Genomic DNA, 27,772 nt, shown 5'->3' with positions numbered 1-27,772 from the left:
ATCAGCCACTTACTGTTAAAACTGTTTGAAAAGGAGAGGTTATGAATATAAGGGAACTGTAGATCTAGGAGTGTGATTAACAAAATATTTCATGTAAATCAAAACTTCAGTAAAAAAAAGAATTTTCAAAAACATTTACCATCCTTTATAGTTTGAATAAGTGGACACTAGGAAATTATGGTGCATCCAAAATCTGTAAAAGGTGCAACTCAGGAGATTAGCAAATTCAACCCCTATCCGTGACTAAGCATATGTCAGGAGGCAGAGATGATGTAACCAAAGTGTAACATTGAAAACCAAACACTTGGGTGTGTGGGTCTATTGGGAATTAATGCAATACCATGTGCCAGCGGAATGCCCTTGGAAAATAGTAACAAAGCTAGAGACCCTCTTCTAGAACAGCATCATAAAAAAATTAACAAATCCATATCTTGCTTCATGTAGTGTCCAACAGAAATATAAACAGAGAATAAACGTGATGATGTAACACCTATTGGGACCTGATGGTGTCCAGATCAAACTGCAGCCTAGTTGGCATAAGGCTGGAAAGCACGCTTTAACAGGTCATAGCAATTTTGTTTCAACTGCAGCAGTTCCGTGTCATTATACACATGTAAATTCATGTGTGGATTATTGTTCTGCACACTATTATTAAAGCACACTTTCATTTTGAAAAGTACAAAAACGCTGACAACTTCATCTTATGTAACATTGGTCAGTGCCATCCAATGGTCAACTCGGGAGGGCTTCAGGACTCTTTTGTTTTGACTACATTGTTTACTAACAAAGGCTCAGTGAATGGCGATGTGGTGCATCTGGTCTCGGAGTTCAACATTGGAAAGCTAAGTGTGCTGATATCTGCTAAGTTTCCAGTCTTTCTTTACCAAGTTATTGTACCCAGAAGTCCACCACACAAGAAAAGCCAGTAGTGGAGTTTCAAGGTGCAAATAATCACAATAAAAATGTGGAACACCTACTGTGGACTCATTGATTGCCAAGCTGACTAGAGGAAAAATGTAGGGCAAGCAACAAAAGCTCATTTTGTAGTGCAACCTAGGCCACCTTTAGAGTTTACATGTCTACTGACTTGCCTCTTGGCTCATTAATAGCATTGTCGTTGGAGACGAGCCATGATTGTTTCCAACTTCACCTTTAATAATTGTCAGTCTATGTAGTTATGTAATTTGATGTACTGAGTTGAAACGCTTTCCATATCAAGGAAATACCCTCTCTTCAATATAAAAAAAAACCGTACAATTTTTATATTTGTTGCGGAATACACATGCAAAATGTTTTCGTGTCACGGCTCGTGCACCATCTTTAGAGTCAAGATGAGAACCATGGCTTGCTCCAATAATCTGCCTTCACGCTTTCCTCTATTTGCGACTCAAGCTTTGTACAGGAGGCTGTTAGTTGCTTGATAAATTGACTTTTAGAAGGCGAGGACTAGAAATATGGAGCCCTGCCCACATGCACCAATTCGACAACTCTACCAGGAAGGCTTCCTGGAGCAGAGGCAAAGAATAGTGAGTGCAGTGAAAGTACGTTTAAAATAAGTGATCCAAGGACATGGACTCTAGGCCATTGTGCTGTACGTGACCATAGTCATAAGTTTCCAGAGAGAACTACCAGGCACATGTGGGACGAGCAGGGGCATAGCTTCAGCTGGGGAGTTTTGGGGGTGACACCACTCAAATGCATTCTTGGTTTGGTAATTGGGTCTTGTGGAGCTGAGTCAGGACTGCTATGTCTGTATTCGTTTTTCTCGCTGTTCTCATTTCTCTAAGAGGTTATTACTTGTCCATTTAAAAAAAAAAAATCTGTATCCTCCATGACCGGTTTACCAAAAAAGTAGTAAATCTGCACCCATAGACGTACTCGTGGAATGGGTGCAAGTGTACTACTTTTAGGAATTCACATACATTGGCAGATGAAGGCTTTGCAAGATGGCAATCTAACACCCAAAAAGTGATAGAATGAATGATTGCAAAAAGTTTAAACCAGTGGTTATTGCTCAGGGTAGTGCTCCACCCCATAGTTTTTCGCCCAATGTGCCACACTAGACCCATCTAATGAAAATCAGTATTGATACGGTTCCTCATGCATCTCAAACATTGGTCTTGTAACACCTCCACCCCGCATCTCACCGCTTTTTTGTTTGTTAAATGATATTCACCCCTGAATCTCATTGGCTAAGCTACACCCCTGATTACTTTTCTGTTAAAATTGCACTCTCATTCCAAACAACTCTTCACAAAATAAGGAGGTTGTGGCAGGACGACCTCCATACCTGACGGATGATGACTGGGCGAAGGCGATAGCGAGTCTCCGGGGAGCCGCAGTAGCCTCCAGATACCGTCTTATTCAGTTCAAGTATGTCCACTGTGCTTATTATACCGTCTCCGCCTCTAGAGGATGGGAGTCATTGCATCTTCTCAATGTCTATGCTGCAATAGGGAGGAGGGGTCATTTCTCTATACTGTATGGGGTTGCACTGCCTTACAGCTCTTCTGGTGCAAAGGTTACACTTGCCTTAGTGAGGTACTGTCCTGGGACCTTCCATATGACTGCGTCTATTCCTGCTTCATAGCACAGAGGACATTGGAGGGAATTGCTATAAGCAGCACTTACTTTTCCTTGCTCTCACGATCGCTAAATGTGATATTGCGCAGTTATGGAAGGGTACCTCCCTACCAACAATGAGAAAGTGGCGACAAGAACTGGACAAATGTATGGGCGCCGAGATAGCGGTGTTTCAAGCGAAGCATAGAAAGATATCGGCTAGATGGGCGGAGTACCGGAGTAAAGACCTCCCCCCTCTTCCTTCGCAATCCCCGTGAATATTTTCATGGACAGTCTGTGGGCCATAATGTATGAGGTATTGATGCTTTTCCTTGGGTATTTGTATGTATCGTATCCTGTTTGCCAAGGTGGGTGGGGTGGGAGGGTCTGCGTAAAGTTTTCGGTTTTCCTTTTGTTGGTTTCATATAAGAATGGTTCTCATGGGTGTCCCCATGTCTTGTAATATGCTGCTATATTGTTTTCAATTGGATTAAGTCGGGCGATTGCTCAAATGGTACTACATAAATGCAATAAAATAGTTTTTTTATAAAAAACTGCACTCTCCATCGAACTCTGTATGTGATCTGTCTGTGGTATTTATGTAGCACAAATTAAGCTGAAAGGCAGTGGAGCGTTCTATTTAAATTTGGGGTACTGTGATTTATTATATCATTTTTTCAAAGGCCTAATATATGAATACAAATTCATTATTTATGAAATGATTTGTGGGCATTTTACCCAAATTAAAATAGTATGATTGAGTAAGTGAAAATTGGTGTGAAGTTGGCCTTCAGCAGCTGCTTTTGGGGAAGAGCGTGCATCTGTTGTTTTCCAGCCATCAGTTCATGAATGTGTATATGCACATGCACTGGAATTACACAAAGAAACCTTTAGTGTATAGGCTTCTTTCCATAGTCCTGATTGGTATATGTTCTCCAATTGCTGATATACAACCTCGTGCAACTGCAGAATTCGTTTTGCATTGACATTCTAAATACGTTTTAACTACTTCTACTGATTGCCTCCGTGGCAGTGGAGGTTTAGTTCTTTCTGATTCTGTGATGTATTGTTCTGAATGAAGGTAGCAAAAAGTGAACTTTTATTAAAACTGACGAGGTAAAGCGTGAATTTAGTTATTTTGATGCTCTATGTAGTGCTTTTGTAATGACAAGATTTGTGTTGAGTATACTTGAAGATTAACTGTGCTCATGTTTCTTTTTTTTTGTGAACAAGGACTTTTTCTGTGAATTTAGTGAGCAGTCTCCCTGCGTTCTATCAAGATCTTTGCTTCAGGTAAGTCGGATTCAATAAAATCCTTTCTCATGGTCACAGCTCTCCTAATAATAATAATGTAATTAGAAAAAAAGTAGAGCACAGCAGGAAAAGTCTAACTGGAACCAAAGGGCCAAGTTTTCAGTTTTTTCTAAATGTCAATTCGGAGGGAGCCAGCCGAAGGTACAGCGGAAGCGAATTAGAAATTGTGGGAGCCAAGCAACTGAAGGCGCAACCACTCTAGCTTTCCTGACTTTGAGAACAGAGGCCAAATTAGCCACGGCCGAGCTCTGCTTGGAGTGTAGGGAGTAACTATCTCCTGCAGATAAGCAGGGCCTTGACAGGAAAGTGCCTTTTCAATAAAAATACCCTTAAATGTGGTTCTCTGTTTCACTGGTAGCCAGTGCAGCTTCTTCAGTGTGGTGCTGATAGCGGCTCGCCAGTGTCCGAGCTGCCGCATTCTGTATGCATTCAAGCCTATTCGATTGCGATTGGGAGACACCCAAGTACAGAATAGTACAGTAATTCAATCTGACTGGTGCACTGTGTTCAGTCATTGGAGATACCAGCATTAGTGGGAAGTGTCGATTCTATTTCCACTTCCTCAAGTGGCTCTCTGACCACGTAGAGAGATTACCATACTCACCTGGTTTTCATATACCTCAATAAAAGGAACTTGGTGCTTAGAAGGCCAATAGTCTAGTCTCCGTTCTCAAATTTACCCTGCCTTTGGGCCTGACCCTCACCTGTACAGTTTCCTTACAAACATGTTCTTAAACATTATATAATAAGTGTTTTTTGGCAAATCCCTAGGCATTTTACCCTGTAGTTAAAAAGAAAACCTATTTCTGCATTTTATTTCAAGCAGAAATACATTTTCTCGTTTCAAGATAACCTATACTCCTCTCCTTTTTTCACCCTCTTTCTTATGCCATTCTCAACCCTACCCAATAAACGTTGTTGTAATAGTCTCCTTCTGTGGTTAAACTTCATTTAGCAGTTTTTAACATCTTTGGAAAAAACATTCTGTTTCGAAGTATAGGTGTTTAAAACAATAGTCACTTCCAGCCGTTGTTAAATTTACATTCAGCGGAGAGGCTAGAAATGGGCTGGTTCTACTTAGAGCAATTAAAAAAGGGTGAATGGAATTGACATGACCAGTGATGGCTGCAGGCTTTGTTTCTAACCAGGAAGCGTATTTTTGGATAGATGTCTTTTAAGTTGTGAGTATAACTTTGCACATGAATATTCTGGTGTTTCTTCAGAGAAGTTAAATATTTCTATAGTTTTCTGAAATGAATTCATTTGTTAATGAGGGACTATTACTTAACAGAGACATATCCTATCAAATCAAACTCTTTTCCTCAAGAGCAAGATCCCTAAGAGGTTAGGATTATAAGTGTTTAAAAAGAAATTAATGCTTGGATCAAGTCTGTACTACTAATTTGTATTCTTGATGGCGGAATAACCCACATTATTTGTGACATAATTCTGGTAACTTCATATATAGAATAAACTTCTTGAAATTGCTGAACACAAGTTAATTTTTTTTAGACCACGTTCCTGGTCGATAACAAGAAGGTGTTTGGTACCCATTTAATGCAAGACATGGTGAAGGATGCATTGCGAGTCTTTGTTAGTCCTCCAGCACTTTCTTCCAAGTAAGTTGTACACATTAAATGTATGCATGTGGATACATTTAATAAATACATTAATAGATACATTGGAATAAATAATTGGAAACTGAGCCAGGATGTAAGTTGTGTCAATGTGCATTTTTTGTTACAGATGTTACCTGTACAACAACCATCAAGCCAAAGACTACATTGATTCGTTTGTGACTCACTGTGTTCGGGTATGTCAAATGAAATATGTCCATTTAGCATGAGCTTGCGTCTTGGTGACAACACAATGTAGGTTGTGCTTGGAATATTCTAATACCCTTTTAGATGTAAAGTTGATTCCGAAAGTAATCTTGCTGATAGCAAAACGTAATTTTTACCCTACCTTGCCCACAGATTAAAATTTCTTCATTCTGGTTTAAACTAATATTGCGTGGCCAACCTCCTGCTGGCGCGGCCCCGGGGCTCCACACCGCTCAGAAGAGCCCCGGGCGCGAGACGCATTTGACTCCGCCTGCCTCCTTTTCCGGTCTGGACGTGGCCCCGCCCCGTCACAGGCGACCGTGCCTGAATTCCGGGGCGGCCGCGGCGGGATTCCGGGGGCATTTAGGATGCTCTCTCAGCTTGCACTGGGCACACTCCTTAGTTACTGCAGTCAAAATAATGCTCATGAGTCACGTCTTTGGTAACCCCTCTCTCCCTTCGAGTAATTCTCCTGCAGCGATTTCTGCACCCGAGGCCATCGCCTGTGACTGCCTCTCTGTCTCCTGACACCCCATCCATCTCTGCTCTCCCCTCGTGCACCCTTCTAATTCTCAGGTCTGCTTCTTTTGAAATCATCCTTTATTGTAGCTAAAACTGAACATACACCGCCGGCTGCTCTTGCATCTATGGTGCATACTTTTAATTTATCCTGCTGTATTTATGTATTCGGAGACTCTCCTTGCTGCATGACGCTCTCTAGCGCCCCTTCCCGGTGGTCGTTCGTGGCAAGAATGTTAAATAACTAAATACAAGTAAATACATAATGCTTCTAACGTGCACTTACTGTCATGTCGCAGAATTATACCCAACATCAGCCTTGTTCACGCTGTGGGTGGCTGGTCACAGTCAGGTTTAGCGAGACGAGGTGAACATCAACTGTTCGAGGTTCAGGCCGGTGGTGCACGGGTAGCTTGGGGACAAGCGTGCACCGGAAGCTGAGGGTGACGTGCACCTCAGATAGTGTGGCTCGGTGATGGACATGCTGCTGACTTAGGTTCAGGCCGGTGGTGCACGAGCAGCTAGGGGGCAGGCGTGCACCCGAAACCGCGGGTGAGTGCAGAGTAGTGAGTGCAGAGTGGTGAGTGCAGAGTGGTGAGTGCAGAGTGGTGAGTGCAGAGTGGTGAGTGCAGAGTGGTGAGTGCAGAGTGGTGAGTGCAGAGTGGTGAGTGCAGAGTGGTGAGTGCAGAGTGGTGAGTGGTGAGTGCAGAGTGGTGAGTGCAGAGTGGTGAGTGGTGAGTGCAGAGTGGTGAGTAGTGAGTGCAGAGTGGTGAGTAGTGAGTGCAGAGTGGTGAGTAGTGAGTGCAGAGTGGTGAGTAGTGAGTGCAGAGTGGTGAGTAGTGAGTGCAGAGTGGTGAGTAATGAGTGCAGAGTAGTGAGTAGTGAGTGCAGAGTAGTGAGTAGTGAGTGCAGAGTAGTGAGTAGTGAGTGCAGAGAGTGTGCAGAGCAGTGAGTGCAGAGCAGTGAGTGCAGAGCAGTGAGTGCAGAGTGAGTGTGCAGAGCAGTGAGTGCAGAGCAGTGAGTGCAGAGTGAGTGTGCAGAGCATTGTGTGCTGTTGAGTGCAGAGTGCTGTGTATTGGCAATGTTAATGACAATGCCATTTATTTTTGATTTAAAGAAAAAGAAATGTCATGAGCAATGCCAATAGCTCTACCTTTAATGATGCCGAGACCATTGCATTGCAAATGCTTGTTTCCCTTCCTTTCAAGTGGGGTTCCAAAGTGTTCTGTATAAAACCATCATATTTGTCAAGCAGGATTTGACACTGTAATGTCAAAAGGGATTCTGTCAGCCCCCACCCTGCATATTTTGTCAGGTTCTGAGGATTTATCTCTGCCCATTCAGGTGAGCCTCATGTTGGCTCTTTGTAGGCATTTCACACTTTATTTTCCACACCTATTCAAATGCTTATTGCTGGCTGACAGAAGTGGGTGAGCAAATGCAAATTTAGCCTCAAGGCACGCACCCTGCATTGTGACCTGCAACGTCTACTTAGGACTAACTTGCTAATATTTTAAAGGGAGGTTTAGATTTGTCAAAATAATTTATTTTGACAGGTCGGATTGAAGTGTTTATACTTCCGCTGTCAGGTTACGTTGATAGGCCTGAAGCCATGTTTTATACTGTCACCGGAGTGAATGGTACAATAGGTGCTGCCGTCCACTATTAACATTTAACTTACAGGTCCTGGGTACATTTTGTAATGTATACTAGGGACTTGTAGGTAAGCTAAATATGCTAATTAGGAATACATCCATTCGATCTTGTTTAGAGGGTGAACACAGGTACTTTACTGCTGGTGAGCATGGGTAAAGTGTACAGAGTTCTAAAGCCAGCAACAATATAGGGACCAGCTACAGGTGAAAAATACGGGGTTACCACACAAAAGGTGAATTTCCGACAGATCCTGAAACTGGCCTTTGACCTGGAGGGTGGCACAAAGTGTGCCCTTGTAATGGGCATTGAAGTAAGTCACAAGCCCCGAGTATATCACGTAAAGTGGTGGTGGTAGCGTTCTGTTTTGCAATTTACTAATGTGACGAAACCTTTTTCTCTGTGTCAATGGCAGGCAAACATACTGGGTTCTTTAATATAGATTTCCGCTGTTATGGGAAAGCCAGAACTATGCACATCTATTGTGCATTGTGCATACATGCATGTACAGTGAATATGTAGCACATGTTTGCTAGTATTACTCTGTATGTTGTGTACTGGGGCAGTGGGATTCATGTATGCCCCTGGTGTAGCTTGGCACAAGTTGGAGGATGAGAACAGCTTCTCCAAATGTAGAGGGGAGGCTACCTGTTCGGGGATTCCATCATGGCAGGCACCTCTGACCCAGAAGTATGGCACAGCAACGCTCTAGTTACTACAAACAACGCCAGGAGGCCGCCCGGCAGCATCATAGCTAAAAACCCAGAAGAACCGGCAAAAAGGAAGGAGGAGACCAGACAGTGATGTACTGCTCAGCTGAAGTAGAGATACTTGAGGAGATAACACTGTAGGACCTCAGCGGACCGGCTGAGGCTGCGGAGCCAGAGGAAGAAGTATGCAGAGGACGAGGGAGTATCATTCCCACCCCCTGGGACGCAAGGAGAGGACAGCAAACTGGTTTAAGGTGTTGAGGACGCCCACGACGACCACCACTCAACACCAAAGGTGATCGAATCCGGCAGCCAAAGAGAACAGAAAGATGCTGCAGTTCCCAACGCCACAATCCCAAGGAAGGGCCATTGCCTCAGGCAAGTACAGCTTGTACATTTCTTGTCTCTACGTAAGTAATGGTCAGGGGTAAGGCTACTAGTTCAGGGGGTACACTATTTAGATGAAAGGGGGCGCGTTTTCAGAAGAAATAACTACACCCTGCACGTTCTTGATGGCAGGCAATGTGCCAGTAAGAGAAGGAAACTAAAATAGCTTAGTGCTTACCCTGTTGTGTGGTGTCTTAGAGACAGTCAACGCTCAAAAATGTCATCTAAGGTTTTAAGAAGATTAACCGCTGACTACAGTGTGGAATGAGGAAATAATGGAAGGGAAGTTGAGCACCACAGTCCATCTATGATAACCCAGGGATAAAGAAGACCTTCATTGGATGAAAGGAGCTGTGTAAGCAAGACTATAAAACAAAATAAAAGGCTGAAATCTATACTTTCATATGTGTATCTGTCCTGGGGGGACCACACCAGACAGCCTGCTTTCCTGTAGCGGCAGGATGGAGGCTCAGACTCTGAAGTGAGGGAGGATTGAGAAAGGTCTTCTTCAGAAATACAATGTGGTCCTTTTTAATAAAGAATTGCTGAATAGCTCTTCCTGTGCACTGCCATTTGGTAGCTGGTAGGGGCAGTAATTTTTGTTGTTCAAGGTAAGGGCATTTCTAGGCTGGGTTTGTGCCTTTGTCTGTCCCTGATAACTGCTTTTGGAAGACGGATGACAGGCAGGTGCATATATTTCACACTTAGTTATGCCCATGTTTTATACTCAAATTTGGAGCCAGCCCATTGCTTCATGCTCTAAAAGCTATAATTTCGCAAAAGACTGTCTGAGGAGCAATCCAAAAATGACATTTGAAAGAGATCTCACCAAAGCCAGTTTTGAAGCCTTAGGCAGTCACTCTACATTGACTGTGTGGCAAGCATGTCTAAAAATGGAATCCAAACGACCATACTTTTTTTTTCAGTCCCAGGTTCTTTTTGCTTGACCAAGGAAGGCTAAGATGTATAACAGAAAAAAGTATGGAGGGATCAATCACTTTTTTATTTTCGTACAAGGCACCATCAATTACCCTGACGTTTTCAATATTTTGTACATATAAGTTTTCATGAGTCTATTAGATACACGTATCATATGGCGGGACTCTGGTACAAAAATCAAATACACATACATAGAACATCAGACGTAATATATACAGGACAGAAACAATTACATAATAATCACACATAGATCATAATTACATCTATAGTACAATACATATGCACAATATATACAACATATACAAAAACCCTAATTATTACTTATACTGATGTACACTCCTTATTCTGAGTAATACAATGAGAGTTAGTCCTCTTTGCGCCAGAGGTATCACACCTCTTTTCTCATTTACTTATGGGCTCCACTAATGTAAGGCCAAGTTCAAAAATAATTGGACTCCTCCTATATTTGTCGACGCGGTCGCGTTTTAGCCCACAATTTCTTTCGGCTTCTTCAGGACAAGGGTACAAACATATCTGGAGTCTTATCCTTGTCTTGTGGAGAAGTGTGGCTCAGGGGTTAGAGGCGGCAGACCCGGAAGCTGAGATCGGCCCTGGACCAGGGTTCAATTCCCTGCCTCGGCGGGTCTTGGGCTAAAAATTCCACGGACTCGATAATTCTCGCTCCGGTGCCTTCTCGACTCACGGGTTCACACTCTGCGACTCTGGGCAATAGCTTGCTTAATCTCCACAACGGCCCTCGCGGCAGGATGCCTGGCTTTCACCTTGTGGATACCCTACCGGGGTTATCTCACAGGGGAATACCAGGACGGGTTCCCTAAGCAAGCACCGGGAAACCCACTGCGGGTAGCTGTGCGCTATATAAGCCCAAATACATTTACATTTACATTTATCCTCACTCTGTGTTACAGCAAGTCCTATACATCAGGGGTGCGAGTACCCCAAATCACATGGATCCATGTTTCAACTAGAATCCTTGAATTATAAACTCCCTACCGCTCAAGGTAGACACCAAACGCCTCCCTGTCGATGGGCGTTCTTTCACTTCGCTACCTGCTGTACGAGTCCCCAACACAAATTAAATCTATCGTCCTCACTCTTCCCGCCACACCCTAGAGCTAGCAAACGCTCTCAAACAGTAAATGTTTCTGTACGCGCGAAATCGCACTGTAAGCTTCCGGGTGGCGACTTAGAGGAAAGACTCAAATGCCAAGGAAGGCAGCACTCCTCTGCATACTTTGAGAACTGCTTTGTAACCAGGGCTGGTATTAGCCTGACAGCCAGTATCTCATATGTGTGTGGACATCTCTTCTAGTTTGCACTTTCTGCTGTAAGAGCGGAGGGTCTGCTGAAGTGCCCAGAAACCTTACTGGGAGGGACAGATTTTGCCTGTCCGTGCAAGAGCAGAGCCCGTCTAAAAGGAGAAATCCAGTGTGTTCCCAGTATGTGGAGCATCTAGAGAAAGCAGACTGTTCTATAGAGTAAAGCCTTAAATAACCTGTGCCATGACGTGGTCCCCACTCCCACCGCCCGATCTCTCAGCATGGTTCTTATGTGAGTAGCACTAAGACTAGTACAGATTGCAATGTAGAACTGCCTCTCCTATCTCATCCTGCAAACACATCCTGTACGAAACTGCAGTCTAAGGGCAGGAGCACGAACCACAAATCCACCGCACTGCTGCAACCTCATTGATAGCTAGAAAGTAAATGCTGGGCTTAGCCTGCACCTCGTACAAGAGTCTTAACACATGCAGACGAGTCTGCTGCAAATACTTGAGACTTTTGCTAGAGAGGTAAAAGAGGTTAAACTGAGTTTCATTTTATCTGTGAGAGAATTTGAATCCATCTGCTTGTTGTTTTCTCTACATATGCCAGGGAGTACCTATATGGGATAGACCTGGTCCTGTTTCAAGAAGACAGAGGTGATAGCTACAGAAGGGCAATACTTAAATAACAGGCGGGCTACACTGCAAGAACATTGCATTAGTGAACATATATGCCACAAAAAAAGACCGATTGTTCTCCTAAGTCAAATTATCAAAGCACTTCAACAGTACAATACATTCACTACCCGTTTGTAGTAGTGGGGAGACTTCAACTGCGTTGCAGTGTGGAACTTGATAGGTTGCACCCACCACTTCTCACATGCTCCACATATAAGGCTACAAGGGCACTAAACTCTTGGCTAGTGCAGTGAGGCTGAATGATTCATGGAGGGTATATCACCCCGATGTTAAGGTTTACTCCTACTATAACTGCATAGGCATATCAGACCAGACTGTCTGGTCTCTCGAGACAGTTCGCGGCCCGCAAATACAAGCAGTGGTAGACCACACAGAATACCCGTCGAGAACTATTCTGACCACAAGCCACCGCTTCAATAAAGGATATGGGATAGACTGAGAACTGAGATTCTGACGTGGAAATTAAAAGTGGATGAGTTGAAGGATTAATATTCCGCCAAACAGGTTTAAATATACAAAATGATTTTGGGATAATGAATGGCAGTGCCCTATTATTGTTCACCGTAGCGATCGAGCTGTAGGTGTGCACAACCAGAAAGACGAGGTCTTTTCGACGCCTTGAAATCTCCATCAGGACCCACCATATCTCTTTGTATGCCAACGACATGCTATGATACTTCATGAACAGATGGGGCACACTCCTAGAAATTGATTGTATTGTAGTAGAAGTAGACTTATTATGTAGCATAGGCAGACTTAACGTGGCACTGGCCACTGTGCACATTTCGGTGAATGATGGTGGTTTAGCACCCCCTGATTTCAAGCTTTACCATTTAGCGGCTCTGCTCAATGGACTATGAGGTAGGCTGCAGAAAGAGTATCAGCCCCCACAAGCGTGACCACAGAGACGCCCACGCTTCATCCATTGAAGAATATACTTTTGAAAATGGGAGGGAAAGCTAAAGTGGACTGAACATTAATGAAAATATGTAGAAACTGCTGGGTAAGAAACCTGCAAAGAACTCGTACATATGTACCCTGTGTCCATAGCTCCCCATTAGTAAGCATACAAGCCATAACACAACAAGGAGACTTAAGTGAGGCACGGACCTGAGTGGAACACAGGGTGACCGGAATGGGAAGCCTTTTTGAAGACGAGACATTACATGAGTTTAAAGGGAAAAAAAAGAGGATATGGCCTCCCAGAGGGGCTGTTCCTTTTGCAAGTTGCAATTAGTGCAGCAGTGAGGAAGCTCTGGAAAGCAAACCACAATGAACCGCCTAGACATTAGGGCCTTAAACTGAACTGTGCAGCCAATGACAATCACAAACCTGTGACACTGATGTACTGATCCCTCTTGGGACTGGCTAAAAGCAGACTGGAAGCCTTTCGGGAGAGGTGGGCGGAGGACACTAGCAAACCACTAAGCAAAGGGGATTGGAGTAGAATCCTGAACTATGACCCCAAAATATCTAGAAATACCTGATTCAAATTGATTTACTACTATTACATACATGGGGGCAGATTTACGAAAAAGTGACTCAGTGCATTCCGCAAGCCATTCAGCTGCGCCGCACTAAGTCACTTTCAGAACACAGGAATGCGACATATTTACAATGATATGTCGTATTCCTGTGCTGGCGCACAAACCGCTGCCATGTGCTGGCACAGGCATCCTTGCACCATGGTGCAAGGATGCCTGTATCATGGGGAGATTGTTTTTGTGCAGGAAGGGGCACCTTCCTGCACGAAAACAATCACTACAGGCATTTTCCTCTTTCAATGCGTGCTGTAGAATGCAGCACACATTGAAAAAAGAAAAAACGAGGCGAAATGAAAACACTTCTCCTTGTTGCACCTCCCTACACCTCCCGTAGATTTACTATTCCTCGTAAATCCGGAAATGTGTCTGGTTTCATGGGTGTTGCATGGGAGCACCCACAGCAACACCCATGGAACGCCCCTTTCACTCAAAGTGCTGCGTATAAAGGGGCCATATTTACAAGGACATTAAAAGCCACGCAGGGTCGCTTTTCCTGTCCTTGTAAATATGGAGCAGTGAAGTACGTCACCAGTATGTTACAAAGAGTGATTTACTGGTGGTGCAGGGGGCTTGTAAATCTGCCCCATCGAGTATATGTCATCCCTTAAAGAATAAATACATTTTCCCACAGGCAAACAGCCCCGGGTGTGAAGAGGCAGACTCAGATTTCTACCATATGGTCTGGAGCGGCCCTAAAATATTAACATACATACATGGGGACAAGTGTTAGAAACAGATAACAAGGACATGAGCTAAATTACTAACAAAAACAGAGGCTTGTTTGGGATATATGCATGATTAAAGACTTACCAAGTAACTAGCATGTCTACCTTCCTATCTTTGATCCTAGCCAAATGGCAGATCAAAATGACTTAGAAACCCAGTAGGACTTCATAAACCAGGCGTAAGGAGTTAATAAAATGGGCAAACTGTGAAAGTTTCCTACTTCATAGGGAGGTGACGAGAGGGCTGCGAAGGATAGATGTAGCAAGAGCTTGGACGGCAATAATGGCATTGTTGCAAGGGAGGTAGGACGGTTGGGGCAGATGCCCTCTCGGACATTACACCGACGAGGCCTACATGCGGTGACCTATCCTTGGCTGACGTGACACATGTGGGCATGAGCAGACTTAATAGAACACACATGAAAGGGCACGCTCCAGTGAAAGGACACTAAGAAATTAGGGGTATATGTATCAACCGTTTTTTTTTTTTGTCGCAAACGCCGCGGTTCGCAAAAAAGCAGCATTTGCGACTAAAAATTTGCAAATCGCGATGTATAAGTAAAATCGCATCGCAAAATTAAGGAATCGCAAAATTTGCGATTCCTTAATTTTGCGTAAGCCCATTCATTTCTATGGGCCTCCTGGCCCACAGAAATGAATGGGAAGGTATTCCTTAATTGCGATTTCACAATTTGTTAATCGCAATTAAGGAATATTAAGAATTCGCAAAAGAATTGCGAATTTCTAAATACATCCCATTTTGCAATTCTCAAATAGCGGTTCTCAAAAAATCGCTATTTGAGAATCGCAAACACGGTTGTTGATACATCTGCCCCTTGGTCTATAGGTGCAAACACATAATTTACAAGAGTTAGCAGGATGGAACTAAACTATAATGCATTGTTGTGCATTGCAGTATTGTAACAAAGCAATGTATTATTCTTCATGGATAGAACAACCCCCCCAAAAAAGTGAGTCTTATGTCACTTCTGAGTGGTGCATATGTTGCCATAAGTGCTACTAACTTTAATTGTTTTTATTTAGGTATTTGTGTAATTAGCTTTTGATCATCGTTAAAATGAGTACTTTTTTATGTATGTAATATAATTTTATTTTTGCAGCCATTTTGTAGTTTGATTCAGATACATGGACACAACAGGGCTCGACAGAGAGATAAACTTGGCCATATCCTTGAGGAATTTGCTACTCTGCAAGATGAGGTAATTCTTATTTTAGGCTTCACTTCACAAAGGAAAAACAATTTACTTTTTGTTTGCATAATCATGTTTGTATTCTTGCTTTATAGTGACGACAGAAAGGGATTTGTTAATGTTTTTATTACATTAAACTTTACCTTGAAATATACCTGATTAGTGGTCTGTCCTCTGTTTTAATTCTGGTTTCAAGCATCCTGCTATCCTCTTTCTGCTGAATTTATGCCTACCAGGATACTTGTATTTTCTTATAGGCTGAAAAAGTTGATGCCGCTCTCCACAGTATGCTCCTTAAACAAGAACCTCAAAGACAACACTTAGCCTGCCTGGGCACCTGGGTGCTTTATCACAATCTTCGCATCATGATCCAGTATTTATTGAGTGGCTTTGAACTGGAACTGTACAGCATGCATGAATACTACTATATATATTGGTAAGTGATGTGGAATTTAACATATACCTTTAAATTGCAAAATGTTTCCCTTTTTTTTATTCTGCTGTTTATGAAATCCTAATCAGAATTGCCAAAAGTTTTGGTATAATGTTTTTAGTAAATGCTCAGTAAACAGCAGAGCCTGTTCTCCACAGGATTGGTAAAAAGAAAGCAAAAAATGTAATATTAAAATATATATGCGTACATATATCTTCCACAACTTTTCTTTTGCCCGTGGACAGCCAGGCCGAATCCGCTGGATTTCAAAACCCAAAATAACAACAGACCGTGATTTGAAATCTTTAGACTCCACTCATTACAGCTCATCGGTAACAGAAAGAGGCACTCCTGTTAATGCTTCGTCAATCCACAGTGGAGCACAATCTTGAATAAAAAACTTATTTCAATGCATAACACCATGATTGTAAAACTGTATATGCAGATTATTTGTCGTTTTAATAAAAAATATAATTAAAAAAGCAAAACCCTTATATAAGAATCACATGCCTGTGTGAGTACAGCTTTCTGTTACAGTCAAGCTGTATCTAAGCTCACACGCAAACTTCAAAATCAAAAGTGCAAGAGTGGGGGGGGGGGGGGGGACGGCTGCAGGGGTGTGGAATTTAATGAAAAATGGACTTGTCTATGGGACAAGTAGCTTCATAAATCTACTTGTCCTGTAACTAAATCCACTTGTTCCTTTGGTGCCATGTAGTGCGCTGTCAAATAATGGCTGCACTCTCTGGTTATGTCAGGCTAATACTATAGAAGGATTTGAATTTTGGAGGTTTTCACCAGCTCTTCTCTAATCTTTTCCCATACTGAGAAAGGTCAGAAATTTACCCCTGACAATGGCAGAAATAAAGTTTCTTCCAGGGCTGGGAAAAATGTGGTTGGGTAAAAAGTGAACTTGTAAACACTCAACGGATTTTTGCTGGGGCATATTCATATTAGCTCATGCTAAGATGCAATTCACAAATATTTTCTAGGACTACGGTTTCCTGGCCTACTTAAGGAAATTCATGTGAATTCAAAAAAACGTAAATCTGCATTAATACAAAGACATATATCATGGGTGCACTTTCGTGACTTTAACATTTGAGCCCCTAATTAAATTTGAGTTAACCAAGACCTTTTGTTTTTATTAAAATGCTATCTCTTCCTGTCTGTGAGCTGGCTTCATTGTGTGCGACAGCATTCTGCTCTTTTACAAAGTAGTTTTTTTCAGTGCCAGGAATTTCTATGGCAATGTGGCCTTTATGAGACCAAATATTGGCTGTCTAGTAAGAACGCGCTGGCAAACAGCATCACGCCTACCTGATAATCCCAACGTACAGAAAGGAGCAAAGAGTAGGCCAAGTGAGTAACCAGAAAATTTAAATACCCCCCATGTTGATTCACAGTTCTTAGGACACCAAGCAAGCGAAAAAGTCATTGGAGTCCTCTCCAGATTAGCTCACTTGTTTCTTCCATCTAAGCATCTATCCATTCATCTTTTCACCCACTGATATCTAGTATTTCACCTTTACATTGGCACTCATTCATTCTTTTATCCATTAGCCTTTCACAAATCTGTTTGTCCATCTGTTCATCCGCCAGTCCATCCACTCATCCATATCCAAACCCACCCATCCATCTTTAAACCTATCCATTTCAACCATCCATCCATCCTTTCCCTCATCCATACACCCTCCCTTTCTCTCCATCTATAAACCCTCCCATTCACTCCATCTATCCACCCTCCCTTTCACTAATCCTTCCACCCACACTTTGACCCATCCATCCTTCCACTCATCCATCCATTTTTCCTTTACACTCATCCATCCTTTCCATCTCTAATCCATACACCCTGTAACCCATCCACTCATTCATCCTTTCCTTCATTATAACATTCTTTGTCCATCCACCATACCCCGTCACTCAACCATCCCGGTCACTCATTCATCCATCCGTCCATCTAGCCAGCCACACTTCTACTCACTCATCCTTTCACCCACACATCCATTCATCCTTTCAAATTAATTACGAGTCTTTTTGTTTGTAGAGCTACTGTAGCTGCTGAAGCCTATCCTGCCATCTCCAAACCTATCGATCCAACTGATCCATCCCGCCTTCCTTTCACTCATCAATCCTTTTGCTCATCCATCCATCCTTTCACCCCACACATCCTCCTTTTCTCTCCTATTCATCCACCCTTTCACTCATCCCTCCATCCATCCTTTCACTCATCCCTCCATCCATTCTCCTTTTTACTCATCTATCCACCTACCCTTTCACTTCATCCATTTATGCTTTCGCTCATCCATGAACCCTTAGACCCATCCATCTTCCGTTTCGCTCATGTATCCATCCACCCTTTCACTAATCCCTCCATCCACCTTTTCACTCAACTGTCCACCCACCCATCCATCCACCCATCCACCCAGTCAGCCATCTATTCATCTACTCTCTCACCCAATAATCCACCCTTTCAATAAGCCGTCCATCCTTTCAGTCATCAATCCACTTTCAACCTATCCATCCACTCACCCATCCATTCATTCACCCTTGCACTTATCCTCCCATTCTTTCACACATCCATCCTTACATCCATCCACTCATTCATCCATGCATCTATCCATTCACCCTTTCACTCCACTCATCCAGCCTTTCACTCATTCATCCATCCATTCACCCTTTCACTCATTAATGTATGCATCTATCATCCACTCTTGCACGTATTCATCCATGTATCTATTCATCCACCCTTTCACTTATTCATACATGCACCTATCCATCCACTCATTCATCAATGCACCTATCCATCCACTCTTTCACTCATTCATTCATGAATCTAAACATCCACCCTTACACTCCACTCATTCATCCATCCATCCTTTCACTCATTCATCCACGCATCTATCCATTCACCCTTTCACTCATTAATGTATGCATCTATCATCCACTCTTGCAGGTATTCATCCATACATCCACCCTTTCACTTATTCATACATGCATCTATCCACTCACCCTTTCACTCATTAATTTATGCATCTATCATCCACTGTTGCACGTATTCATCCTTGCATCGGTAAATCCACCCTTTCACTTATTCATACATGCATCTATCCATCCACCCTTTCACTCATTCATCCATGCATCTATTCATCCACCCTTTCACTCACTCACCCACCCACCCTTCCAAGTCCATTATGGGCCTTTGTCTGAGGACCTGCAGACTGAAGAGGCACATAAAAAACTCCACAGCTGCTGTAATTTCTACAGCGATGTGTTCAAAATGCACCTGGTGCAGGCACAAAGTGAGATGAGAGGCCTAGTGCAAGGACAGAATTGGTGGTGGCCTTAGGCCTGCATGAAAGCCCATGGGGAAACTAATGAGCTTTAATGTAAGCCCTCAATGATGTAATATATGAGAGTCCAAGGGGAGCGGGTCAGGGATGTCAGAGAGGGTGGTGGGGTGGAGTTAGCGGGTTCAGGCACCAGGAGAAACATAAGGTGTACAGCAGGCACAGCCCGTGCTGGGCGTTATACTGGCGCGGTGACGTCAGGCAGGGGAGGGTCAGGGTGGGGGGGGGGTTGTGAAATGCGGGATATGGACCATTAGAGGTAAGTACCGATAAAAATAAATAAAACAAATCGTTGCCCACACTGCATCGCCAAATGTGATGCAGTGTGGGCAACGAAATTCGTTTTATTTATTTTTATCGGTACTTACCTCTAATGGTCCATATCCCGCATTTTACAATCCCCCACCCTGACCCTCACCTGCCTGACGTCACCGCCCCAGTATAACGCCCGGCACGGGCCGTGCCTGGTGTACAGGAAAGGCAAAGTGCAAAGGACGGGGTGCATGAGAAGGGAAAGCAAAGTGAGTTGAAGATGAGGCCCAGGAGTGGAGCAGAGAATACAAGGCAGGGGTCATACAGTTAAAGTCAAAGCAAGAGGCAGATAAGGCAGCCTTTTACATGCCATTGCTTCGAGTGTACTAGAGCTGCAGAAACTTGATGTTTGTCTCATGCTTGAAGAAAATTAAAGGACATGGGGAGGGCCTGTAGGCCACACAAGCATATCGAGCTGGCTCCAACTTTGAGCTCTGCTTTATCATTTTGTTGTTCTGTTCTGGGGAAATTAAAGTGCAGGCCCCAGCTTTTGCATTCACCCTTTCACTGCCAATAAACTGCTCAGAGCAACTTTTTAACTGCCTGTGACCTACAGGGTTGAACAGCTGTGTATCGGATTACCATAAAACTGTCTTCTTGTCCTTTGGACAAAATACAAATTAAAACCTCTTGCCCTCCTAAGAAATCTAGATGTGTCTGGCGTCGGGAGATAGGAATTTCCCACCCCTGGGGGGGCGTGGCTTGGCCTGCAAAGATGGTGGTCGCAGCTTAACAGCGCGCTGACCAGCCTTTCATTTTCTTAAGTTAATATCCTGCCTCTGGACATTAAGAGTGGTGTGCCCAGTGAGGAGACGATTCCTGCGTCGCTCGAGTGGCTCCCTGCTGTGAACGGGAGACCTAGGAGCAGTGCGGCGGCGGTGATTGCGGACCCGCGAGGTGGGGCGACCTATCAGGAGTCGGCCCGAGTGAAGCCGGGGCCTCGAGTGCTCTACCTGGCCGGAGGTGGAAGCCCGGGAGACGGCGCGTTGGCTGGGGGTGCCGCCTGTGTGAGTGACGACCGGAGCGGTACACTGGCACCGGATTCACCCCTTCCCCCCCGAGCGGGACGGTGACACGGGCACCTGAATTGAGGCGGCCAGCGGAGGGAAGAGGTTTATGCTGTTGGAGGCCCCGGGCTGTGGTGCCCGAGCCCTTGGGAGAGGAGGCCATAGCGGAGCAGCGGCCCCGAAGTGGAGCTCCGGGGCGGCAGTGCGTGGTTGGTCAGCTGGGGGTGTGAGTGGTGGCGTTGGGGGTGCTGATTTGCCGCCCCCTCCATAATATTCTTGCCTCCCCGGTGGTGCCTGCCTCAGTGCTTGGCGGCCGGATCGGGCTGCATCGAGGGCTGTGAAGGAGGAGGAGTGGTGCCTTGGGGGCTGCCGATGGTCCAGCGGTCCCTGCTGCGTCGTCGGAGGCCTGACCCAGACTGGCGGTGGTGGTATGCGCCGGATATAGGACATTTCTTGGTCTGTCGCCCGGCAGAGCTCTGGGAGCTGAGGGGGCACAGGTACGCTTGGGTACAATTTATTCAGTATTTTCAGTGGCCCCCCAGACATTGCCGGGGCCCGCAGTGCTCATCAGTGGTTGGGTCGGGCCATAGCCAGCGCGCTGCGAGGCCCCCGGAGGACGAGGTGAGAGTGGACTGGCGGACATTTTGTGGTGGAAGCAATCACCGGAGGAGCCCGGAGGAGGAGGCGGCGTTCGGCCAGGGGCTACTTATAGGACTGTTACCTTGCCTGGCCCCTTGAGAGGTCGCCCCTTGGTCCCTAGGGATAGCACCCACTGAACGGCGATGATGCGCGATAAGGGCGGCGGAGGTAACACCAAACAGGGCACCATTGACAAGTTTACAGGAGCCGGGCTGCATTAGGTGTCTCTGGATCGCAAGGCCAAGTTCCAGACAACGCAGCGCTCATGGCAGCCATTACCCAGTCCAGAGATATGCTGGATACCAAGATCGGTGCCGTGGGCTCTGACGTCATGCTGCTGAGGCAGTACTTACCAATGCGGTTGAGCTCATCACCACGGGGACAGAGACCCGCATTTCGGAGGTGGAGGATGATGTCACGACCTTGAAGAAGAACGTGGCAGATATGGAAAAAATACAGAAAGGGCTGGCGTTGAGGGTTGAGGATGCCGAAGGGCGGGCTCGGCGAAACAACCTTTGTTTCGTGGGGTTCCCGAAGGGCTGCGAGGGGGATAGCGTGGAGCATTTCCTAACACTGTGGCTAGAGGGCTGCCTCCCCCCCCCCCGATACTCTCTCTCATTGCTTTGTGGTTGAGCAGGCGCATAGGGCCCTCATGCAGAAACCTCCCCAAGGGGCTCGCCCAAGGCCGATCATAGCCAAATTCTTTAAATTATATGTACCCCGATATCATCCTGCAACAGGCCAGAGCCAAGAAATCCCTCTCCTGTGACAACGCCAACATTCTGATCTTTCCGGATTACACGCACCTAGTGCAGCAACAGGGACAGTCCTTCATGGCGGCCAAGGCCCGCCTCCTCGACCTGAAGCTCCAATAAGCGCTACTTTATCCAGCCCGCTTGAGAGTGGTCTACCGATCTCGCACACTCTAATTTAATTCTCCTGAGGAAGTCTTTAAATGGACCGATGAGACTGTGAGGGTGCGAGTTCACACGCCGCCTGGTAGGGATTCAGATTCATCGTTAAGTGACGCGGCCCGGAGGGACCCCCGGGGCCGGCAAGGTGGCAGCAGGAGGTCGAGGTCCAGGCGACGGTCTCTGTCCAGCTCCGCCCTCCAACAGAAGGGTTTGTCTCCCGAGAAAAGGGCTTCAGCAGACTGATTTGTTGGCCCAACAGAGACTGGAACTCTTGTTAACTGTGTTTGATGTCACACCTACGGGGCTGGTAACCCGGTCACGCAGTGGTGGGCAGGGAGGGGTAAGGCCAGAGTGTTCTGGGTGACCAGCTGGGGATCCATTGTGAGATATGGTTCCTGTCCCCCCGTTGGGGACATGGCTCCTATTCGACCTCTACTGATGCTTCCATGTTCGTGAGGTATGAGGTGGGGTGGTTGGGGGATTGTTTGGGAGGGGGGGGGGTTTGTGTTCTTTGTTTGATTGCGCACTCATGCTGATTGCTCGTAATAATATGTACGCTCTGGGGAACACATGCACAGGCCAAGAGGGCGTAAGTTTTTTTACATGTCTGGCACGGAGGTGGGAGGGAGGGTAACCCCTGGGTCTCTACACGTAATTAGTTGGAATGTTCATGGGGCACTGGGTAAGGTCAAGCGAGGGGCCATTCTTCACTATGCCAAGAGAGCTGGGGCCGACGTGCTCCTGCTTCAGGAAACGCACCTGCTGGGTACTAAAGCTCTCTGCCTGCAGCGGTATGGGTATCATCAAGTGTTTCATTCAGGGTTCGTACGGGGGTAGCAATATTGATTCGTCGCAGGGTCCCATATGTACATGAGAAGCTTTGGTTGGACACACAGGGAAGGTATGTCTTTATACAGGGCAAAATTGGGGGGGATGTTTTGACGCTGGGTAGCGTGTACGCCCCACCACCGATACAGTGGTCCTTGGTGGAGCGGATTAAGACACTGTGGGGAGATGTGCTGGACACATTCGATATTATTGGGGGCGACTGGAATGATGTAATTGAGCTAGATCAAGACAGATGGAAGAGCAGTGATGCTCTGGGGAAGGGGATCTCCTAGTAAATTGCACTCCCTAGTAACGGGGATAGATTGGACAGATGTATGGAGACACTTGCATGGCCCTCGCCGGGAATACACTTTCTTCTCCACTTCGCGTGACTCCTTCTCGAGGTTAGATTATATATTTGTTCCCAGGGTGCTTGTGCACAGAGTTTTGTCAGCGACTATCATGCCCAAAGCTTTGTCGAATCAATCACCCGTTGCTCTCACATTTCAGATTGGTCCGGGACGGCAGCCACTCAGGTGGCGGATGTCGGGGTGGCAACTACAGAAGGAGGAATACAGGGACCACTTGGCAAAATAGATAGATAATTACCTGGCGCTCAATGTGGTATCGATTGGGTCTCCAGCGGAGATCTGGGAGGCGCTGAAACCCACTTTGCCGGGAGTAGATAATTCATGGTGTGTGGCCACGCGGAGGGAGCGGCAGAAGGACCTGGTGCATCGGGAGGCAGACTTAGAGGCGCTGGAACGCAGGGGTTGAGAGGCTGATGGAGGCTCGGCTAGAAGGTAGCTAGTGTTAGTCCTGCAGCAATATACAGCGGTTCTGCTGAATGAGGCTCGCCAAGCTTGGCTGGCAACACGTAGCAGGGTCTATCAGTGGGGAGATAAGTCGAGTAGGATCCTGCACCGCCTGTGTCGGGTTATGTTGCACGCCCAGCCTCTGCCACGGGTCCTAGACCCGGCAGGGGTGCCAATTCTCGAATCCCAAGCTATTGCGGAGAGCTTTGCGGCGTACTATGAGGTCCTGTACGCGCCAAAGCAGTGTCTTGCGGCGGAGGTTAAAGAGAAGTTTATACAGGACCTTCCTCGCAAGACCGTCTCGGATGAGGTACCGGAGCGATTGGATAGGCCTCTTTCTGGTGATGAGCTGGGTACGGCCCTTGGGGAGTTGAATCCCGGGAAGGCGCCGGGTCCAAATGGTTTCCCCAGCGAGTTTTGTAAGCATTTTTTTGTGCAATTAGCCCCTCATTTTCGGCCGGTGGTGGAGGAGGCGCGGGAGCGCGGCTAGCTTCCCCCAGACTGGAGGCATGCGTAGGTAGTAGTATTTTTTAAACCGGGCAGACCTCCAGAGGAACATACATCGTATCGCCCCATTTCCCTTCTTAATGTTGAAGCGAAGGTGCTAGCCAAGGCACTGGCCAATCGGCTCAAGCCCCACATCACAGCGTTGGTACATCCGGCTCAGGCCGGATTTTTGCCTTTAGAGGGCGACTCGCCATAACATTAGGCGTGCACATGCTGCAGTATCGGCCAGTGGGCGGCTTGGGGAGCCGGCAGCGCTAATGCTGGCTGACATGGATAGGGCCTTTGATTCCTTGAGCTGGGTGTACTTGTTTGCTGCAGAGGCTCAATCTTGGTCCGCGCTTCCTGGCTTATTTGCAGCTGCTTTATACCGACCTCACAGCATCGGTGCGGGTAGGGGTGGGGGCGATATCCCGCTCTTTCTCGATTCAGCGGGGTACGCACCAGGGCTGTCCCCTCTCCCCTTATTTATTTGCACTTGCAATGGAGCCGCAGGCGGCCTGGGTGCGTATAGACACCCAGCTTCGGGGCTTTAGATGGGCGCCGGGTCTCACGGATAAAATAGCACTTTTACGGACTTAAATAGGTCGGGCCACGGTTGATGCGCATCCTTCAGGTTTTCGGTGAGACCTCTGGGATATATATGAACAAATGTAAGTCCACGTTGTGGGTCTTAGGGGGTGTGGATCGAGAGTGGGTGACTGGGCCTCAGACCTTCAATTGGCGCCGGAGGGAATGAAGTATTTGGGGGTCTTCTTATCTGATGTCCCGGCATTATCCAGAGACCGTAACCTGGCCCCAGTGTGGGATCGAACCCGGGAAGACCTTAAGATGTGGTCTTGCATGCCCCTGACGCTCTACGGCAGGTTGGCCATCTTCAAGATGGTAGCGCTTCCCCGTCTCCTATATCAATTGCAGAATCATCCCTACCAGATTCCACCTCGCTGATTTCAGCAGGTAAATTGGGCGCTGGGAGGGTTCTTGTGGGAGGGGGGCGCGGTTAGAGTGTCCCTACTCACCTGTTTTCTGTCCACGTTCACAGGGGGTCTTGCTACGTCGGATGTCCTCTCTTACTACCAGGCCGCACATCTGCTGGTCCTCAATGACTGGTGGTACGGAGATAGGGGGGACCCGGCTTATGCGGTTGAGCGGCACCTTATGGGCAATAAACATCTACACACACTGTTATATTCTGCACTGCTTCGGAGGCTTCTGCCCTCAGTTAAGCAGGTGGTGTTTCATGTCTGGAGGTGGGCTCAGAGCAGGATTGGGTGGTGGAATGTCCTAACCCGGGAGACTCCTCTCTGGGGCAACGGGCGTTTGTCTCAGTTGGCTGCCTTGCAGGGCTTTCAGGGATGGGACTCCATTGGAATCTCGGTCCTAGGGGACGTAATGACTGATGTGACGCTCAAATCATTTCAAGAATTACGGGACGAATAAGGGATGCCACGATCCCAATTTTTCAGATATCTGCAGTTTCAACACGCGCCTGCGCCTAGTCTGGAGGGCCTGGAATCTCTCCCCGACTTCAGTCCCATTGAGGCAAAGGTCTTTATGGGGGAATTGCCTGACCGGAAGATCTCCTGCATATACCAAACGTTAGTCCTTCACTGTTCCACAAAACTGCAGCGGCTTAAGACAACATGGGAGGAAGATGTGGGCGATATGGAAGAAGACTGGGGTGGAGGCGCTAGCAAGCCCGCGGGGGCCGCCATAGCTACGTGCCTGCAACTGATACAATTCAAATATCTCAATCATGTATATTTCTCTAGAGTGTGCTTGTGGAGGGCAGTCATGATAGTATCCCTGGAGTGTCTCCGGTGTAGGTCTGAAGAGGGCGCATTTCTGCACACAGTGGGGGGCTGTCTCTCACTGCATCGATTTTTGGAGGGGGTGTTCTCCTGTCTGTCTGGGAGCTTCCCTATACACCACGCTTGGCCCTGTTACATGTTCTGGAGGGAGTTGGGGGTAAACGACATAAGCGACACCTCTTGTTGTTGGGTCTCACTCTGGCGAAGAGGGACATTGCCTGGGCTTGAAAGGTGCACCGGGCTCCGTCATTGGCAGCTTGGTGGAATGGGATGGATTTTTGCATTGGGCTTGAACAGCCGGTCTTCATTGCCTGGGGGTGCCCCCGCAAACATTATAAAATTTGGAATAGGTTGGCGGACTTCCGACGATTGGACCTGGATCCGCCACTGGAAGGAGATGTTCGTTTCCCGGACTGATGGGCGTGTGGAGGCTGGGCTCTGAAAGGAGTCTGATGGGCTTGGTGTATGGTCCCAGAGACGTAATCCTTGTTCTTGGGTGGCATGAGCACAATCGGAGGGTGGGTGGAGGGGATTGTTCAGATACAGTTTTGTCATTTATAAAAGTCAATGTCATTTGTGTTGTATAATTGATGTGTGCAATAGCCTCCGGATTACGGAGCTATGCAGCATATATGAGCCGTGACAAATAAAATTTGTTTAAAAAAAAGTGCAAGAGTGGCATGATTGAATTAGGGACATAAGCTAATACAAACTTTGAAACTGGAAGTTAAATTATGAAATTGGCCAGAAATCGTATTTGAAATTAGCATTGAGAACTTAGCTGCTGCGCCTCCCTTTTCACAAAAATCTGCACCTATGTTTTTATTAATTCCAGCAACGTGGTGGATAGGTTTGGTGATATCAAACTGTTGAGTGCCATTTGCAACCCAGCAAATTATTAAATTTTTCAAGATACCTTGACACTGTCTGATGAAGATTTACAGTGTCCATCTTTGTTCAACCTATAGTCCATTCTTTTGACCTCTCATGTTGTTGGATACAATTTTGGTGAACAGGAGGTTCAAACAATGTTTGTGTAAATGACTGCATACAGGAACAGAACAGCTTCAATTCTGTGTTTAAATCCTGGGGGAGAACTTTCTTCCGTAGTTCACCTCACTGCATACCATAGTTGTGGATAATTCTTTCATTTGGATTCTATGAACTGCTCTTAATTTGCTCCTGGACTAGTTTTAACCTCAAATTGGGTTTGCTCTCTTTTTCCAAATCTCTCTTGGTGTGATGCAGTACATCTAGCCATAATAAATACGAACACTAGGTTGTAACTACAGGGGTCTGTCCCCAAGTGAGACATGAGGAGCAAAGTGAAGAGGTGGGACAAGAAAGACAAACCCTCCACCCCCATCACAACACTAGATTACACATAGCCTCTGAAACAGTAGAGTCTCTCCGTCCCTGCCCCTTCGCCACAATATCTGGAGTTATACCGTCTTGCTGGTCCCAAAAGCAATTTGCTTCAGAAGCCAATAAAAAGCAACAACCTGTTTATATCGATCCAAAATTACTTGCACTCCTTTTTCTTCAAATGTAGAAAGTTCTCTGCCTTCTCAACGTGTGTAAAATCATGGAATCTACCCTTGTCAGTTACTTTAAGTATGGCATGGTGCCCAAGGACACTTGTAGAACCAGTTTGAGTAGTTTCTTATTAATGACCTGTAGCCTATATCGCCTGTTCTGTAAAATTTTGAATAGACTCCTAGTCAGTGGCAGCAATCTTGCGATTAGATGCCTTCTTTAGGATTTGTTTTTTCTTGTATGCTCCTAATT

At 46.0% G+C, this 27,772-nt stretch overlaps 1 protein-coding gene across 3 annotated transcripts in view; it reads left to right on the top strand.

Moving 5' to 3' along the window:
- NAA35 (N-alpha-acetyltransferase 35, NatC auxiliary subunit) overlaps window positions 1–27,772 on the top strand; it is a 485,576-nt gene that overhangs the window by 276,441 nt on the left and 181,363 nt on the right. For all 3 annotated transcript variants that reach the window (XM_086961291.1, XM_086961289.1, XM_086961290.1), the window contains 5 exons: window positions 3,796–3,855; window positions 5,389–5,495; window positions 5,623–5,689; window positions 15,282–15,380; window positions 15,629–15,807. In XM_086961291.1, the coding sequence (XP_086817417.1) occupies window positions 3,796–3,855; window positions 5,389–5,495; window positions 5,623–5,689; window positions 15,282–15,380; window positions 15,629–15,807 (512 nt within the window). The remainder of the gene's footprint in view (window positions 1–3,795; window positions 3,856–5,388; window positions 5,496–5,622; window positions 5,690–15,281; window positions 15,381–15,628; window positions 15,808–27,772) is intronic.

Source organism: Lissotriton vulgaris, chromosome 3_1, assembly GCF_964263255.1.
Source record: "Lissotriton vulgaris chromosome 3_1, aLisVul1.2, whole genome shotgun sequence".
NCBI classification, from domain to species: Eukaryota; Metazoa; Chordata; class Amphibia; order Caudata; family Salamandridae; genus Lissotriton; species Lissotriton vulgaris.
The sequence above is the reverse complement of the archived record's forward strand: the minus strand, read 5'-3'. Positions and strand labels throughout refer to the sequence as shown.